General features: G+C 40.1%; 1 protein-coding gene across 4 annotated transcripts in view; it reads left to right on the top strand.

Moving 5' to 3' along the window:
* The window catches only part of BBS4 (Bardet-Biedl syndrome 4), a 57,320-nt gene that overhangs the window by 16,185 nt on the left and 23,236 nt on the right, over positions 1–17,899 (top strand). For 2 of the 4 annotated variants that reach the window (XM_053656907.1, XM_037146271.2), the window contains exons 3-9: positions 5,717–5,796; positions 8,540–8,603; positions 10,777–10,888; positions 12,056–12,128; positions 13,508–13,561; positions 15,470–15,597; positions 17,690–17,744. In XM_053656907.1, the coding sequence (XP_053512882.1) occupies positions 5,717–5,796; positions 8,540–8,603; positions 10,777–10,888; positions 12,056–12,128; positions 13,508–13,561; positions 15,470–15,597; positions 17,690–17,744 (566 nt within the window). The other 2 variants (XM_037146272.2, XM_053656909.1) reach the window with 2 other exon arrangements.

Here is a 17,899-nt window from a genome sequence, read left to right as displayed (position 1 = left end):
TTATTTCTTTCTTAAATTTTTTCTAGAATGTGACTGTGAAGCAATCTAGGCCTGGATTTTTCTCGATTGGAACATTTTAAAGTACAAACTCAATTTCTTTAATAGATATGGGACTATTAAGGTTATATATTTCTTTAGAGAGAGCTCTGATAATGATTTTCTTTCAAAGAAATTGGTCAGTTTCATCTCAGTTATCAAATTTATTGGCATTATATGTACAGTACTCCTGGAGGGAAACATTAGTGTGTGGTTAACTTCTTGTGCGCCCCTTAATGGGGACCGGGCCCACAACCCGGGCATGTGCCCTAGATTGGGAATTGAACTGGTGACCCTTTGCTTTGCAGTCTGGCGTTCAATCCACTGAGCCACACTAGCTAGGGCCTTTATTCAGTTTGTTAAGGTAGAAACTTAGAGAATTGGTTGCCTCTTGTATGCACCTGGACTGGGGATCCTACATGCCCCAGACCAGGGATCTAACCCACAACCTAGGTATGTGCCCTGACCAGAACCGAATTGCAACCCTTTGATTACCAGACGATGCTCCAACCAACTGAGCCATACCGGCCAGTGCTCAACTCTTTATTTTTAAATTAATAATACATTTTTTAATGTCACTAAATTGTCATTGTTCACATTTCTTGATTGTCTCTTAAATTAAATGTACAGTTCCTAATATTTAAAATTTTCCTTTGTGTTCCCCTTTGACTATGCATTACTAAGAAAAGTATTGATTAATTTCCATATATTTGGAGATGTTTCCAGATATCTTTTGTTATTGGTTTCTAGTTTACTTCTATTGTGGTTACAAAGCATACTTTCTTTTTTTTTAAGATATTTTTATTTTTATAGAAACATGGGAAAGGAGGGAGAAAGGGAGAGAAACATTGATGGGTGGGTTGCTTTCAATACACACTCTGACCAGGGACTGAAACCACAACTCAGGCTTGTGCCTTAACCAGAATCAAACTGGCAACCTTCTGGTTTGTGGGATAATGCTCATCCGAGCCACACTGGCTAGGGCTTAGAACGTACTTTCTTTTTCTTTTGTAATTTTATGTAAATATATACACACACACACGTATGTATATATGTATATGTATACATTCTAAATTATTTTTATTGAGGTATAATTAGCATATTATATTAGTTTCAGGTATACAACATAATGATTCAATATTTGTCTATATTACAGAATGGTCATCACAGTAAGTCTAGTTAAACATCCATTACCTCATTTTGGTTTTGTTTTTCCACCACCCCCACCCACTCCAGCCTTCCACAAGGAACATACTTTCTTCTTTTTTAAAGATTTTATTTATTTATAGAGAGAGAAAGGAAGGGAGAAGTAGAGGGAGAGAAACATCAGTGTGTGGTTGTCTCTTGTGCACCCCTCACTTGGGGACCTGGTCTGCAACCCAGGCATGGGCCCTGACTGGAATCAAACTAGTGACCTTTTGGTTCACAGGCCCACACTCAATCCACTGAGCCACACCAGCCAAGGTGGAACATACTTTCTATGGTTTGTGTTAGGGCCCTGAATGTGGTCTGTGTTAGAAAATGTTCAATGTGCCGCAAATGTGTATTCTTATTGAATGGTATAATCAATTAAGTCGGTTTGTTTGAGAATGTTGTTGTTCTATGTACTTGCTGATACAGTTATTTATATCCTTACTAAAATTAGATGCTGATTTCTCTAATGAGAGAAGAGTGTGGAAGTATGCAAATGTAATTATGGATTTGTCTTCTAATTTCAGTTCTATCAAATTTTACTTTGTATATTTGAAGATCTGTTGATGGATTGCATATGCATTTAGGATTATTTGACTTCTTGGTGAATTGACCCTTTTATCATTATGTAATATTCCTCTTCTATTCCTGATACAATTCCCTGTTTGATAATAATGTAGTTCCAGTTTTGTTTTCACTAGTATTTGTGCATTAATTGATACATAGTTTACATACATTAAAATTCACCTTTTTAAAATCTATTTATTTATTTTAAAAGGTTTTATTTATATAATTTTAGAGAGGAGGGAAGGGAAGGAGAAAGAGAGGGAGAGAAATATCAGTATGCGGTTGCCTACTGGAGACCTGGCCTGCAACCTAGGCATGCGCCCTAGACTGGGAATCAAACCAGCAATCCTTTGGTTTGCAGGCCCTGCTCAATCCACTGAGCCACACCAGCCAGGGCAAAATTCACTTTTTTTTTTTTTAGTGTAGAGTTCTGGGAATTTTGACAAATGAAAATGATCATGTAACTACTACCACAATCAAGAATTAGAACAGGTTAATTAATCACTTTCCAAAATTCATTTTGACTTGTAGAAACCACTTCTTTCACTTCCTATTACTTGCAACCATTAATCTTTTTTTTTCTTCTTATACTGTTGCCTCTCCCAGAATTCATAGAAATGGAGTCGTACATTATCTAAAATCTGAGTGGCCTTTTTTTAAATCAGGATAATGTTTTTGAGTTATCTGTGTCTAATTTCTTTTTGAAAATTATTTGAAAATTTATATTCTATATTTTTGCCATACTTTATTTATCCATTCACCAGTTGAAGGACATTTGGGTTGTTTTTTGTTTTTTTTTAATCTTACAAATAAAGCTATAAACATTTGTGTGAAATTTTCATTTCATTTGTGTAAGTACTTTGGAGTGAGATTGCTGGACAGTGTTGTGAATATATTTTTAACTTTATTAGAAATAGTGAAAATGTTTTCCAAAGTAGTTATATTTCCTTCTGCAAAGTATGAAAGCCCTAGTTTGTCCACATCCATGATAGCACTTGGTATTTTCAGGTTTTTTTAAAGCCTTTCTAGTACGTATGCAGTGGTACCTCTGATCCATTTGCATTTTCCTAATGACTGTTGATATTGAACATCTTTTCATGTCCTTATCCACAATCCCTATATTTTCTTTGTTGAAGTGTATAAGTAATATGCTCCTTAAAAATGTGTTCTTTTCTTATTTTTTCTTTTTTATATATATTTAAAAATATATTTTATTGATTATGCTATTACAGTTATCCCATTTTTTTCTCCTTATTCCCCTCCACCCTGTACCCTGCTTCCCACCATCCTTTCTCCACCTTAGTTCATGTCCATGAATCATACATATAAGTTCTTTGGCTCTCCATATCCCATACTATTCTTAGTGTAATCTCCCCCTGTGTATTTTGTACTTACCATTTATGCTTCTTAGTCTCTGTACCTTTTTCCCCATTCTTCCTCTACCCCCTCCCCACTGATAACCCTCTATGTGATCTTTAGTTCAGGGAATCTGTTCCTGTTCTAGTTGTTTGCTTAGTTTGTTTTGCTTTTTTTTTTAGGTTGAGTTGTTCATAGTTTGTTGTCATTTTAAAGTTTGTATTTATGATTATCTTCTTTTTCTTAGATAAGTCCTTTTAACATTTCATATATTAAGGGCTTGGTGATGATGAACTCCTTTAATTTGACTTATCTGGGAAGCACTTTATCTGCCCTTCCATTCTAAATGATAGCTTTGCTGGATAGAGTAATCTTGGATGTAGGTCTTTGCCTTTCATGACTTGGAATACTTCTTTCCAGCCCCTTCTTGCCTGCAAGGTTTCTTTTGAGAAATCAGCTGATAGTCTTATGGGAACTCCTTTGTGGGTAACTACCGTCTCCTTTTCTCTTGCTGCTTTTAAGATTCTCGCTTTATCTTTAATCTTGGGTAATGTAATTATGATGTGCCTTGGTGTGTGCTTCCTTGGGTTCACCTGCTTTGGGACTCTCTGAGCTTCCTGGAGGACTTCCTGAAAGTCTATTTCCTATCCGAGATTAGGGAAGTTCTTCATTATTTTTTCAAGTAAGTTTTCAATTTTCTGCTCTTCCTCTCCTCCTTCTGGCACCCATATGATTCGGATGTTGGAAAATTTAAAGTTGAGCCAGAGGTTTCTAGGCCTCTCTTCATATTTTTGAATTCTTGTTTCTTCATTCTGTTCTGGTTGAGTGTTTATTTTTTTCTTCTGGTCCAAACCATTGATTTGAGTCCTGGTTTCCTTCCCTTCACTGTTGGTTCACTGTACATTTTCCTTTATTTCACTTTTTATAGCCTTTACTTTTTTCTCTCTTTTGTGACCATTCTCAACCATTTATGTGAGCAACCTGATTACCAGTGTTTTGAATTGTGCATCTGTTAGGTTGGCTATCTCTTCATTGCTTAGTTGTATTTTTTTTTCTGGAGCTTTTATCTGTTCTTTCATGTGGGCCACTTTTTTGTTTAGGCATGCCAGTTCTGTAGTAAGGGGCAGAGCCTTAGTTAATCACCATTGGGGTCAACCCATGTTCTGGTGCTGTAGGTGGGGAAGGGGCACAAAAGGTAACAGTGTTTCTTGCTTGGGTCTCGGCTAGCTTTCAGTCACTTTCTCTGCTACCCACAAGCAAATTGGGCCCTTCTGGTGCTGATTCTTGGGTGGGTGGGTTTGTGTACATTCTAGGACCCTCTGGTTCTCTCCAACAACTTTCCTGTGAGGCTGGGAGTTTCTCCCACTGCTGCCTCAACACCCCCAAAGGTGTTTTCAGTCAGAGGTTTTGAGGCTTCATTTCCCTGCTCTGGAACCCTGGTTTGCTTGGTCCATCTCACTCCCTAGTTGTTCCTTCTGGTTTATCTTCACATGAATGTGGGACCACCCACTCCAGCCATCACCTTGCCCATCTGAGCCACTATCTTGCCGTGAGTCCTCTTCACCCTGCTGCCTGTATGCGCCCCTCCTACCAGTCTGGATGAATGTTTCTTCTTTAAAAACTTGGTGGTTCGACTTCCATACAGTTCGATTTCCTGGCAATGTGGTTATTTTTTGTTTTAAATTTGTTGTCCTTCTTTTGGTTATGGGGGGAGGCACAGTATATTTACCTTTGCCTCTATCTTGGCCAGAAGTCTCTGAACCTGCAATCCTGGCATATTGAGATGATGATGCTCTGACCAACTGATCTAACCAGTCAGGACACAATTAACTAATTTTATTGTTTGTCCATCATGAATCATTTTCAGTGACTCAAATAGAGTTTATTTCCACTCCTGTGCAATAGTTTTCACATTTGAGCTATTGCTAGTGCTGTTTTTAAATATATAAAATTTTTTTGGTCCTCTGATCAGATGTGACATTAACCGTGTTACATACGAGAGTATATATATTTTGTTAGTAACATTCCTGAAATATTTTTTAGACAGTCTTCATATTTACCTTTTATATCTAGGAGAGAGTGAGGAGAAGAGACTAAAACTGATTTTAGTTTTTTTCTGGCTAAGTTTCACTTGAAAAACTAACATTATAATCTACAAAAAGTGAAGGAAGCATATATTTAAATATTTATTTTTTAAAAGAGAGGAAGGGAGAGAAACACCAATAGGTTGCCTCTTGCATGTCCCCAGTCAGGGACCTGGCCATCAACCCAGGCATGTGTCCTCACTAGGAATCTTAATGGGTGACCTTTCGGGCTGCAGAGCAGCACCCAACCCCCTGAGCCACACCGGTCAGGGCAGAAGCATATATTTAATGTGTACTAGTAGACACGTATCACTTAATAGCCTATGTACTTTTGATGTACAGGTATTCTTATGGTCAGCATCATGAAGAATTTAATTTGATATTGCAAAATGCTTGTGGTTCGTTTAGATGTGAGGAACAGTGACAAAGGAGAAAACCTGACAATGACTGCATTCTTTGTTTTGTCGCAATATGCTGCCCAGCTCTAGAGTTTCCTGTTTTGGAGAAGCAGAACTGGTTGATACATCTCCACTATATCCGGAAGGATTATGAAACATGCAAGGTGAGAGACTGCAATGATAGTGAAAACTTTGGTTAGGCAGCTAACTGTGTCTGTCACACAGTTTGTCGCAGTGTCTATCCCATTAGTAATGTATTATGAGTTACTGTTTCCCCACACTTGGTGGTATTCGTTAGCTTTTTCTATGATCATGGTGCTTAACAACCTCAATAGTTCAGTGGCCTCCAACAATAGAAGTTTATTGCTCATGGGCCTTCATATTGACTATGGGTTGGCTGGGTTTCAGTACAAGTTGTGGGTCAGGATCAGGTATGTTCCATGTGTCCTCTCATTTAAAGACCAGGGTGAAGGGGCAGTTGTTCTCTGGGACCTGTTAATCACATGGTGGAGGGCAGATGTTTAACACAGCGTAGTATTTCACTTTTTGATCCTTGGGTAAGTGAAAAATGGTATTTGATTTAGTTTTGTTTTACAATTCTCTTGTTCTGGTAAGCTTTATCATTATTATTTTTTTTTTAAGATTTTATTTATTTATCTTTAGATGGGAAGGGAAGGAGAGAAACATCAATGCGTGGTTGCCTCTCATGAGTCCCCTGCTGGGAACTGGCCCGCAACCCAGGCATGTACCCTGACTGGGAATTGAACCGCGATCGCGTGGTTCGCAGGCCTGCACTCAATCCACTGAGCCACACCAGCCAGGGCAATCATTATTATTTTTTATTAAAAATTTTATTTATTTATCTTCAGAGGGAAAGGGAAGGAGAGCGGGAGAGAAATATCAATGTATGGTTGCCTCTCATGTGTCCCCTGCTGGGCACTGGCCTGCAACCCAGGCATGTGCCCTGACTGGGAATAGAACTGCAATCCTTTGGTTTGCAGGCCCGCACTCAATCCACTGAACTTCACCAGCCAGGGCGCTTTATCATTATTTATATATTTTAAAACCATCTGTATTTCCTTTTCTCTAAACTGTATCTTTATATAACATACTATATGTTACATATTTGCTGGCAAACAGTAGTGTAAACATACAAGATACATCCTTGGTATTTAGAGATTTGTGATGTTTTTGAGGCTGTGGTTTTTAATTTATACCTGTGGCATTTATACGTATAGCAATGCACAGAACTAGCAATGGTTAGCACCAGTCTGAATCTTGAAAGGTTTCTTTTTATGGTGTTATCTTCTCTTTGTTTTCCTTTTCTTATTTGACCACTCTCTCCATTTCCTTGTTTTGGCTTCTCTTTCTCTGCCTATTTCTGAAGAATTGGGGCTATTCCTATGTCCTATCCTTGAACTCTATCTGCTCATTCTACACCCTTCCTATTGATCTCCAGACCAACCTAACACCTATCAAATACTTCATAAGCATTTCAAATTCATCTTTCTGTAGCTGAATTTATTTGCTTCTTTCCAAACCTATTCCTTCACCTGCTTCCTGTCTTAAAGATAGGTGCCATCATTCACCCAGCTGTCTGTGTCAGAATCCCCTGAGCCACTTTCCCTGATATAATTTTTTAAAAATTTTATTTAGTTATTTTTCAAGTACAGTTTTTTGTCTATTTCTCCCATCCCAGACCCCCCCCCCCCCCCCCGTGCTCCCCACCTCCCTCCCATTTCCTCCCCTCCCTGATATAATTTAGATAATCATCACATTTTGGAGATCCTTCTCTTACTGTCTCCTGAAATTGTCCACTTTCCCCTACTCTCCATGCCTTAGTCAATCCCATTTATTTTAATTTAAATGACCACAAATTCTTATATCAACCTTGCCTCTAATTTTGCCCCTTATCTAAAAATGTTTTTTTTAATTTAATAAAGCAAATAGAATCAGGTTACTTACTGCTTAAAACTTATCAGTGTTTTCCCATTGCTCTCAGCCTTTTAGCATAGCATTTGAAGCCTTTCTCTCTCTCAGTCTCCCCAGCTTCTCCACCCCCTGCCAACACAGGATTTAAAGCTGGTGATTCTGGAAAGCTTTACCTGATCTTCAGAGTTAGAATCAGATGCTTGCCCTGTGAGCTCCCGTAGCACCTGCAGTGTAGCCTATCGTGGTAGAAAGGTAGAGCCTGTGTTTTGCTCATCAGAGAGTCCCTAGCATTTATAATGGTGCTTGGACATCTTTTCATCTTTTTCTTAGCTTGACTAGGTAGATTCTAGATAGAGGTTGGCAACTTTTTCCTGCAGTGGGCCAGATGGTAAATATTTTAGCTTTGCAGGCCACATGCTATCTCTGTTTCATAAGCTTATTACTCCTTTATTTTAGTTTTTACATCCTCATCCAAGGATATGCTTTATTGATTTTAAAGACAGAGGGAGAAACATTGACACGAGAGAGAAACATCAATTGGTTGCTTCCCACACATGCCCTGACTGGGGATCAAACTCACAACCTAGGTTTGTGTCCTGACCGGGGATTGAACCCTTATCCTTTGGGTGCACAGAATTATGCTCCAACTAACTGAGGCACCTAGTCAGGGCTTACTGTTTTATAACCCTTTAAAACTATGAAAAATGCTTCTAGCTTGAGAGCTGTACAAAAGTAGGTTCTGCAGGCTAGATTTGACCCAGGGGCTATCGTTTGCCAACCCCTGTGTCTAGAATAAATGCTCGTAACAAGAGAGTTGAGACTTAAAACAAATAGGAATGAACTACTTTGTTAGTAATTATTAGTATCTGGAGTCTTACATATTTTTTTTTTTGCCCGTATCTGCCTTTTCTTAAAAACACTTGACACTTGAAGACACTTAACCATTCCTCAGAAGTATTTTTCTTTCTTTTTCAGGCTGTTATCAAAGAACAGCTTTGGGAGACCCAGGGGTTATGTGAATATGCTCTCTATGTCCAAGGTAAGACATATTGTAGATCTGTCTTTCCTTCTGACTAGAGGAATGCACACATTGCCTTTCTTCTGGAAAAAGATCAGAAAACTTATGAAATGGTTAAATCCAAGTAAGTGTGATATGAAGGTCTTTTTCAGTATTATTTTTGAAATCAACATAATTCCTGTGCTAGATTTGACCTCAGAAATGACTAATTTGTTTAAATAAAATTGTTACCATACTTCACCCATTTTCTAGTTTCTGGTTGATGTTTTTCAGAATGGATATTAAGGTCCCTTTGTCATGCAGCAGTTTCAGGCCCAGAAGAGGCTTTTGAAAGGGTTCCTTGTAGTCAGGCTAAAAGCTATGAGGAAAGGCGTGAGGATTTTTAGTAAGTAAGTCAGGATGAAAGAAGCCTAGAGATATACAGGATAAAGCAGAGACACCTTATTTTAAAAGGTTTTTGCTTGGCTGCACCTCTGCTCTGGGCAGGTATCCTATAGCTGCCAGGGTAATTTCTCCTGGAGATGCAAATTCCTGATTCCCACTTCCCGCATCCACTTCCCACTGAGGTCTTCCAGCCGACAGGAGCAACATCTGAAGCTGATGGGCAGCAGTGATGGTGGCTAGCAGCTGGGGAGGGCCACCTCTGCTCCTTTGCTGCCACTCCCACTGCCTCCTAGCTGTTCAAAACCAGGCAGTTTAAAAAGGTGTAGCTGGAGCCTGCGGGAAGTGGAAGTGAAGATCTAAGTATCTTCTATTCAGATAGAACTGCATGTTACCTAAAGGAAGGAAACTGAAGTGACTATTTAAGATTGTAACAGGGCTCTGGAACATCATTTTCAATCAAACCTCTTCTGAAAAGGTGCAATGCCTATGAAACTTGAGAGCAGTATCAGAATGCTTACATGGATTATAAAACAGTATTTTGCAAATAGACTACAGAATCCAGAAAGCAAATGACAGTATTAACAGGAGAACAAGAATTTTAATGGGTCTGGATAGACTGAGCTGGTAGGAAAGCTGTTACCCATTCCTTCCATGCTCACTTCCGTGCGACTGTAAGCTTGGCAGCCTGTGGCGAAGATGCCCCCAGACCAGGTGGGAGATTCCTGGAGCCATCATCGTCAGCTGGGCATCACAAATGAAAAAACATTTAAAATGTTTACTTAAACAGGGAAATCAATGTGTAAAGGACCAAAATTATAAAGATGTCCTTGGTAAATAACATAAATGCTTAAAGAGTCACAATAAGGAATATGCCATGTATACAAACAGAGCTCTCTGTTACTTGAAGCTGTGCCACTTTGAAGAGGCAAAGCAGGATTGTGACCAGGTGCTTCAGATAATAGGAATGTGAAAGCCTGCTATAGACATGCTCTTGCTCATAAAGGTCAAGAATCATCAGAAAAGTTTAAACGATCTCAATAAAGTTCTACTAGACTCAAGCATTGTTGAGTCAAAGGTAGAAATGGTAACCAGATTCCTTATTAAAGACAATAGGCATCATTCAACAAGGAAAAGGAGAGAAGAAAAATTGAGATTCAAGTAGCGAATGAAGGTCATGAAGAGCCTGATAGGACCTCTAAGGAGATCCCTACTGTCTTGCCTCTGAGCAGGAGGTGACACAAGCAGTGGGCCACTAGAGTACTATGGAAAACTATTTCTGCCAAGCCTGACAGTGCCTGTGAAGTCAGTCAGCTTATAAACACTGTCACTACTGGGAAGGATAAGCCACCGCACATCTTCCAGCCATCACTGAAAGATGTGCTAATGTTATTGAGTGACAGACTTGAGGAAGATATATTCCTCCTTCCCCTTCAGTCTCTGAAAGATAATCTTATTGCCAAATATTTAAATGTTTTCTCCCTTCTCTTTTAAACATGGCCATATTTATTCCCTTAATGAAAACAAAAAGTGAAGAACTCATCATATTGAAAGCTCCTTGGTTAACTGAGTCAAAGTAAGGGTATTTCTTACAATAAAACATACAGGTCTCCAAAAGAGATAGAAAGGTTTTAAAATGTCGGTAACTTTGCTACATGTTTCAACCCACATGAAGTCATATGTGGTTGTATTAAAGATACAACTATCCAAAGAATTTGTTATGATTCCCCACCTCCACTTCTTTAATTTTCTGATACCAGGTTCCATTCTTCCCAGAACATGATTTTCTTTTCTTTGATTTGTTTCTTGGCAGCATTGATATTTCGCCTGGAAGGAAATATCCAAGACTCGCTAGAACTCTTTCAGACATGTGCTGTTCTCAGCCCTCAGTGCGCTGATAACCTCAAGCAGGTGGCCAGATCTCTGTGAGTAAGGGCAGCCTATGGACCCCGGGGCGCTCACAGTGTGCTGAGCATTCTCAGGCAGAGGCTGCTTCTGGCTGCCTGATCTGCCTGACACCTAGAGGAAGGGATCTCTAAAGATACACTTGAAGAGTGTAGGTTTAACTTTAAAATTTGACAAAATAACTCATATAAAGAAACAGTGTTGCAAACACCATATTGTTCTAGTTTGACAGGAACACTGATATTGGTCATCATACAAATAGTGACACTTTGTGCCCTCAGGCCCCTAATTTTATTGCCACCCTTGGTAATTTTCTCACCAACACTAGTGTAATGCTCTGTTGAACCTCAGTAGGTTTTTAGTGTTTGTTAGTGGCTGCCCTGATGTTTTCTGAATGCAAGCGACTTCCAAAGTCTTTCTAAGCTGTTAGGTACACTAATGGCTTTACTACACCAGTAAAGTGCTCCAGTAGCAGTCAAGTGTTCTGTGCGGTTCCCGTCATTGCTTTCTTACCTACATTGTGGTTTATACCTGCTCTACCTTCGCGTAGAGCCCATTTTCCTGTTTCTCCGGAACCATTATCCAACATCGGGGACACACTTAGGCTTGGGAGGGCAGCCGCGTCCCTCAGAGACGATGGTGGTAAATGATGGCAACTCTTGCTTAACGTGCTGTATTATTTAGCTTGTTCCTTTTTGGGTCTACATTTGTAGTGCACTGTGGAAAGTAAATTATAGAAGACCCACTAACATTGGTACAGGAAGGGACCAAGGCCCTGGGACCGCTACCAGTGTAGTCCCTAGCGGGAAAGTTCTGCTCTTGCTACACAGCAGCCTCGCTGGCCAAGCTAGCACAGAGTTCACAGGGAGAAGCTTCCAGACTCTGTGCTGGGTGGACTATGAGTCAAATGTGGGGCTAGAGGGGTTAGGGTTAGAAAAGCTTTGAGTTAATAATAATGGAAAATGTAGCCCCGACCAAGTGGTTCAGTTGGTCAGTGTCATCCTCCACCGTGTATAGTGTACACCGAGAGTTCGCGGGTTCGATTCCTGGTCAGGAATACCCAAGTTGTGTAGGAGACAGCCGGTCAGTGTTTGTTTCTCACATCAACGTTTTTCTTTCTAAAATGAAAACATATCCTCAGGTGAGGATTTAAGAAAATTATTATGGAAAATGTATTTCTTCCACAGATTTCTTTTGGGAAAACATAAAGCTGCCACTGAAGTATATAACGAAGCAGCTAAACTTAACCAGAAAGATTGGGTAAGTAGGAAACGGAGTTCTTTGTTATGGGTAACATGCTGATGGTTCCGTTTTTCATGTGGCTGTCTTTTGTTGTTATTACTGAATTCTTACGTGCCCCCAAATGCCTTTCTGCTGATACCAGGTTGGTGATTGAGCTAGGTGTACGGTCAGAGGTCACGTGTCTGTCTAACTTGGTAGACGTTGCTGCGTGGTTTTCTGGCAGCGAGTGGTGCTGCTGAGCAGTTGGCTGTTAGTCCGATTCCTGTTGATAACCCCGCTTTCCTTCTAGGGGCATTCTCCTTTCTCTAAGCTATTTTAAATTAAGGGAGGCTTCCTTTTAAGATTTTTAATGTTTTATTTAAATTTTCAGAGAGAGGGAAAAAGAGGGGGAAAGAGAGAGAGTGAAACATTGATCGGTTGCCTCTCGTACATGCCCCATTTGGGGACAAACCTGCAACCCATGCCCATCCTCTGACCAGGAATCAAACCGGTGACCTCTCACTTTATGGAATGATGCCCAACCAACTGAGCCACACTGGTCAGGGTTGAATGTAGGGAGGTTTAATAAGGGTAGTTCAGGAGATCCTGTAGAAGTCAAGGTCAGGAAATATAACTTGATCTTGGAGTGAACTAGAAAGGAAAGCTGTCAGCATCCAGGGTAGCTACTCTGCATTTGTTTCATTTTTCTTTTTATAAATCAGCAGTTGGCAAACATTTTTTGTAAAGGGCCAGCTAATCAATATTTTAAGCTTTGTGGCTTCATATGGTCTCTGTTGCAACTACTAAACTCTGAGGTTCTAGTGTGAAAGAGTCATAGACAATACCAATAAAACTTTATTTACAAAAAAAGGCAGAGACAGATTTGGTCCGTGATTGTCAGTTTGCTTACCTTGCTGTGTACATCTGCAGACTTACTCCAAATATGGATGTTCCGTCACAGTGCCCTGCAGATGGTGCTGTCGGTCCCCAAGTCCATATTGTCTAGTGAATTCTTAGCTTCCTAGGAAAGGGAATCTAACAGACACATAAATGTGTACATGTCTCTGCGGTGAGGCAGGGGCTGTGGGTGGCCTCTTCTGAGATGAGAGCGCGAAGGGTATGGGCAGTGGGCATCTCTGAGAGGAAGTTTGGGGATGGGCTGGGGATGTACCCCACTATACCACACAGATCCGAAACCTTCTGCTTGTCCTGCTTTTCTCTTTTAATCTGTGGGTTTTTTTAATATTGAGGAACCCATGTTTCAGTATTAAATATATTTTGAAATATCGTCAAAAACTAACTGTAGTGCGTAATGTACAGTTTAAACTTTGACGAACAGTAATGATCTCTCGGTGTTTGTTTTTTCACTCTAATATGTACTGTGGAACCTCAGCCATTTTCTTTTCTTTTGCATGTAGGAGATCTGTCATAACCTAGGAGTTTGCTACATTTACCTGAAACAGTTCAACAAGGTAATTTATAGAAGTGTTGGGGGCAGTCCAGCAGATGCCTCAGTGAAATCTCACCAAGGGTACATTTGTTACAAAGGTGCCATTGCTACTGTATATTGTTCCTAGTGCTTGCAGAGACTTTGGGAAGTAAAAATTGAAAGTGCCACATGCATTTATCCCCATTTTCTTATTTGTCATTATCCACCTTTAAAAAAAAAGAAAATTTTATTTCTTAATTTTTAAAGAAATGGGAAGGGAGGGAGAAAGAGAGGGAGAGAAACATCAGTGTGTGAGGGATGCATCAACCAGTTGTCTCTCACACACCTTCAACCAGGGACCCAGCCCACAACCCAGGCAGGTGCCCTGACTGCGAATCAAAGCAGTGACCCCTTGGTTTGCAGGCCAACACAGTCCACTGAGCCACACCAGCCAGGGCTTTTATCCACCCCTTTTCCTCCTTGCTTTTAACAAGAAAATGAGACATTCTAGAGATAAGAGGGAATGGTATTCTAATTACTTTGTCCTCTCTTTTTCTGTAAACCCAGTTTAATTTTCCAGTATAGAAACAAATGTTTAATAAAACTTAGATATCAAAAAGTGTAATAAGAGACCATGTGAGCTCTCTTATGCTCTACAGCAACTGGTTTTAGTTTTTAAGTTCATTAGACATGAATTTTAAGTTATAAGTGGATATGATTTTTAAAGAGTTTCAGTTTTTAAGGTTATGTTCCATGTGAGAATTTATATTTCATTGTGATTAAGCTGTAGGCTCTAGGCTTTATATAAGATAAAACATTTGAGCTTACCTTTGTACTCAGATATGAGAAAAAATATGTATGTACCTTAAATGAGGGGGAGACTAAATTACTGAGAGCTCTGAAAGTTAATGGTACTGGGGTTGGCCAGAATTTCCTTCATGAAGCTTCTGCTGTGGTTCTGGAGTGATTCATAAGTTTTATTCTCTTCTCTCCAGTGCCAATAGGACTGAGAATCTGAGTTGGTTAATATCCATCTGACAGTATTTAATCTGTCCCTCAGGAGTTAAAAAGAAAAAATCTGTACACAAGCAGTTGATGTAAGAGTGACTTTTACTCTTCTGAAATATATAATAAATAACTAATATATATTTAAATATATATATTTAGTGTGTCTCTTAGGTTTTTGGGCAGATCTTACAGTGTTATATACTTGGTTAGGAGACTGTTCTCTTCAGAGGATATTCTAAGCAAGTACATTTCTGTTAACACAATGATTCTGAGCTAAGGAAGAAGCAGAGTTGGTCTTTGGTCAGACCTATAAAGAGAATAAGATTATATTTAGATTTTACTATAAAGCTAACGGAGCAAACACAATACTCGCATTTATGCAAATACTCACTGGATTAGTGAGCGACTGAAAAAAAGCCCTTTGGACTGTCTACTAGTAGGAATAATCTCTTTGAGAGCATGGAGTTTGTAAGCTCTAGTATAGCGTGCACCTTGAATAGGCACTCAGTGAATACATGTTGAGTTAGTAAAGGAGAACAAACCGTTCATTTATCACAATATTAGGGAGGAAAATGAGGTCCACTCTGGGAAAGGTTGGTCACTGGTACAGCTGGGCAGCACTGTATACTGTATTATGATGTCCCTTTTGACCTGCAAACTATGAGTCACGGGTATGATTATCAAGAAGCAAGAAGCGGGAAACACTCAGAAAGGTTAATCATTTTGCATAAACTTTTCCAAGTGGCTCCAGAAGCAGATACTCCATGTTTGCAGCTGTCCTGTGAGCACGTACAGTTTTGGTATGTGGTGGTGTCTGGGGGCAGTGAGGGCTGGGTTTTGAAAGGTGAGATTCCTGCGTTAGTACAAGCAGCTCTGTTCTCAACTTAGCCACTCCCTTTTCATGGCAGTGATTTGGTTCTCTTTATCTCATCAACCTTGTTAGGCACGAGAGCAGTTGCACCATGCCCTACATCTAAACAGGCATGATCTGACTTACATAATGTTGGGGAAGATTCACTTGCTGGAGGGAAACTTGGACAAAGCCATTGAAATCTACAAGAAAGCTGTGGAGTAAGTGTGTCTGATTCCTGTCGAGCAAGGAACAACTTTAAAAAAAAATGGGAGCTGGTATATGAACTCCCAAGCCTAAGACAGAATATGTAACTGATAACTAGTTGTATGAATTACAGTAAATGTTAAGCTAAGGTTAAGAGTGCCCAATGGCTTAAATAACGAACACTTGTGTTTCTTTCTCACTTACTAATATGGCTGGTTTGGCCTAGCTGGGCAGCTCTATTCTGCAAGGTCAGTCAGGGACCCAGGCCCCCTCCTTACTGACCTACCATTCCTTAGGTTGTCTTCCCCTGCATGGTTGAACCTGACTTGCTGTGGCATCCGTGTTCAGGTTGTGGAGGGGGGGAGGTGGTATAGAAAACCAAGTACTGAATAAACAGGTAATAGTGTTTCAAATGGCCCAGAAGTTGCACACAGGGTTCCCGCTGTCATTCCTTGGTTCAAAATTAGTGAGGTGGCCACAACCAGCTACAAGGGCAGTGGGCACATGTGCTTGAGAGGAGGATGGATTATTAGCATGAGACCAGTATCTTTTTTTTTTTTTAAAACAGCATTAGAGGAGGCCAAACCCCTATTAATGATGGAACTGACTTTCCCAGGATGGCGTTCCATCTTCCCTCTAGATACACATGTTATCTTGCCTTTTCTGTGTAGGGTCTTAAGTGGGATAGTTGTAGCAAAGTGCTTTAGCGTCTCGTTTGTTCGGTCACTGAACAGAATGCCTGGTCAGAGTCTGCTATTTCTGGTATTAGGCTATGAACTCAGACTTCCTTTGTTAAATTAATTTGTTGATTACTTTTGCCTTCTACCACAGTTGTAATGTTGTAACTTCTGGTTATATCAACCACAGTACAGCTTTCTGAATTTTATTCATATTTTGTGTCTAAAAGGATCTAAAAATCCTTTGGTTTGTTAACTTACAAGAGAGATTTTTGTCATCAAGAGGATAAGTTTATGTGGGTAAGTAGGAAGGAGTGCTGACCTGTGACCCCTGACTTCTAAATGATTAGCTCACATAAATATGAAGGTGATATTCATGCAGAGGCTAGTAGAGGACTTAAGTCACAAAAATTTTCAAGGCAGAAAAGGGGGCAGCTGAGCATTTGGAGTCTCACTGAGAATTTGGAGACCCACAGCTTGGAGATGGCAGTTACGCTTTGGTGGGGGGATGGATGCCACTAGAATCATGGAAGTTAATTAGTTTGGGGAAGGAGGTGATCAAAATGGATATTTACTATAGCACAGAGTGAAGGGCAAATAGCTGAACTGAGTAAGCTCTGTTTAGCCAACTCAGGCGTCCCTGGCAGGGGCTTTGGCCCATCTGATCTGTTCTTCCCATACGTAACCAGAGCCCTATGTCATTCCTTAGAAGCATGAGACATTGTTCATTGCTTTTGGCATTTTTACTGTTGAAACTGTCTGATGATCCTATAGCCAGATCAACTCAGCTCAGTGTTGCTTTGGTTTTATAACGAAGATAAATATCAGTAAGGGATAAATATCAATGTTGACTCCCCAAATCCAGTAGCTAATTCTTCCCTAGAACTGGTATGTCTTCTTTCTTTTGTTCAATATGGCTATTTAGTATGGCCTTTTATTTAATGTGGAGGGCAGAGTATTAGGACCTTTGGGATCCTAAATTACAAGGAAAATTATACAGACTACCACTGCAAGTAGAGTGAGAACAGAAAAAAAATCCCACCTGAAGAGAACTGGCTAAAACCCTGTGTGTTCTAGACGTACTCAGTTTATAAAGCATTGTTCTTTAATTCTATCAGTGTATTGAAGACAGTCACACAAAATATTCCATAGGTTCTTTCTTAGGTCTTTGACCCAAAGAAAAGGTCCTGAAAGGGCGTCTGGATTCTAGGCCCCGTTTCTTTCTCATTCCGCAGTCCTTCCCGTAGCCAGGGCGGGGGCGACCTACGATTGAGGGCAGTTCCCAGGCACCTGGGGGGCTTTCTGCGGGGTGTGGGGCACGCGGTGGAGTCTCAGGTGTCACCCACACGGGCGTGTGACTGTGCGTGTGCCTCAGGGTCTCATCCGTATGTCTCCCTCCGAGTGTCTCTGATTGACCTTCGTGTTGCAGATTCTCACCGGAAAATACAGAACTTCTTACAACTCTAGGATTACTCTACTTACAGGTAAGGAGGACTCTTTACTCTTTCATGCACTGGTGGTGGAAATGCTTTTGGATTTATGTGTATTGTGGTTCCCTTGCAATTTTGATTAACCCATTTCACTAAAGCTCATACGAAGCACATGAACCTTATATGTTAAAGGAATTAACTTAGTTTTC

The sequence above is a fragment of the Artibeus jamaicensis genome, unplaced genomic scaffold (genome assembly GCF_021234435.1).
Source record: "Artibeus jamaicensis isolate MK-2021 breed Jamaican fruit bat unplaced genomic scaffold, CSHL_Jam_final scaffold_286, whole genome shotgun sequence".
In the NCBI taxonomy this organism is placed as follows: Eukaryota; Metazoa; Chordata; class Mammalia; order Chiroptera; family Phyllostomidae; genus Artibeus; species Artibeus jamaicensis.
This window is presented reverse-complemented; position numbering and strand designations above follow the sequence as displayed.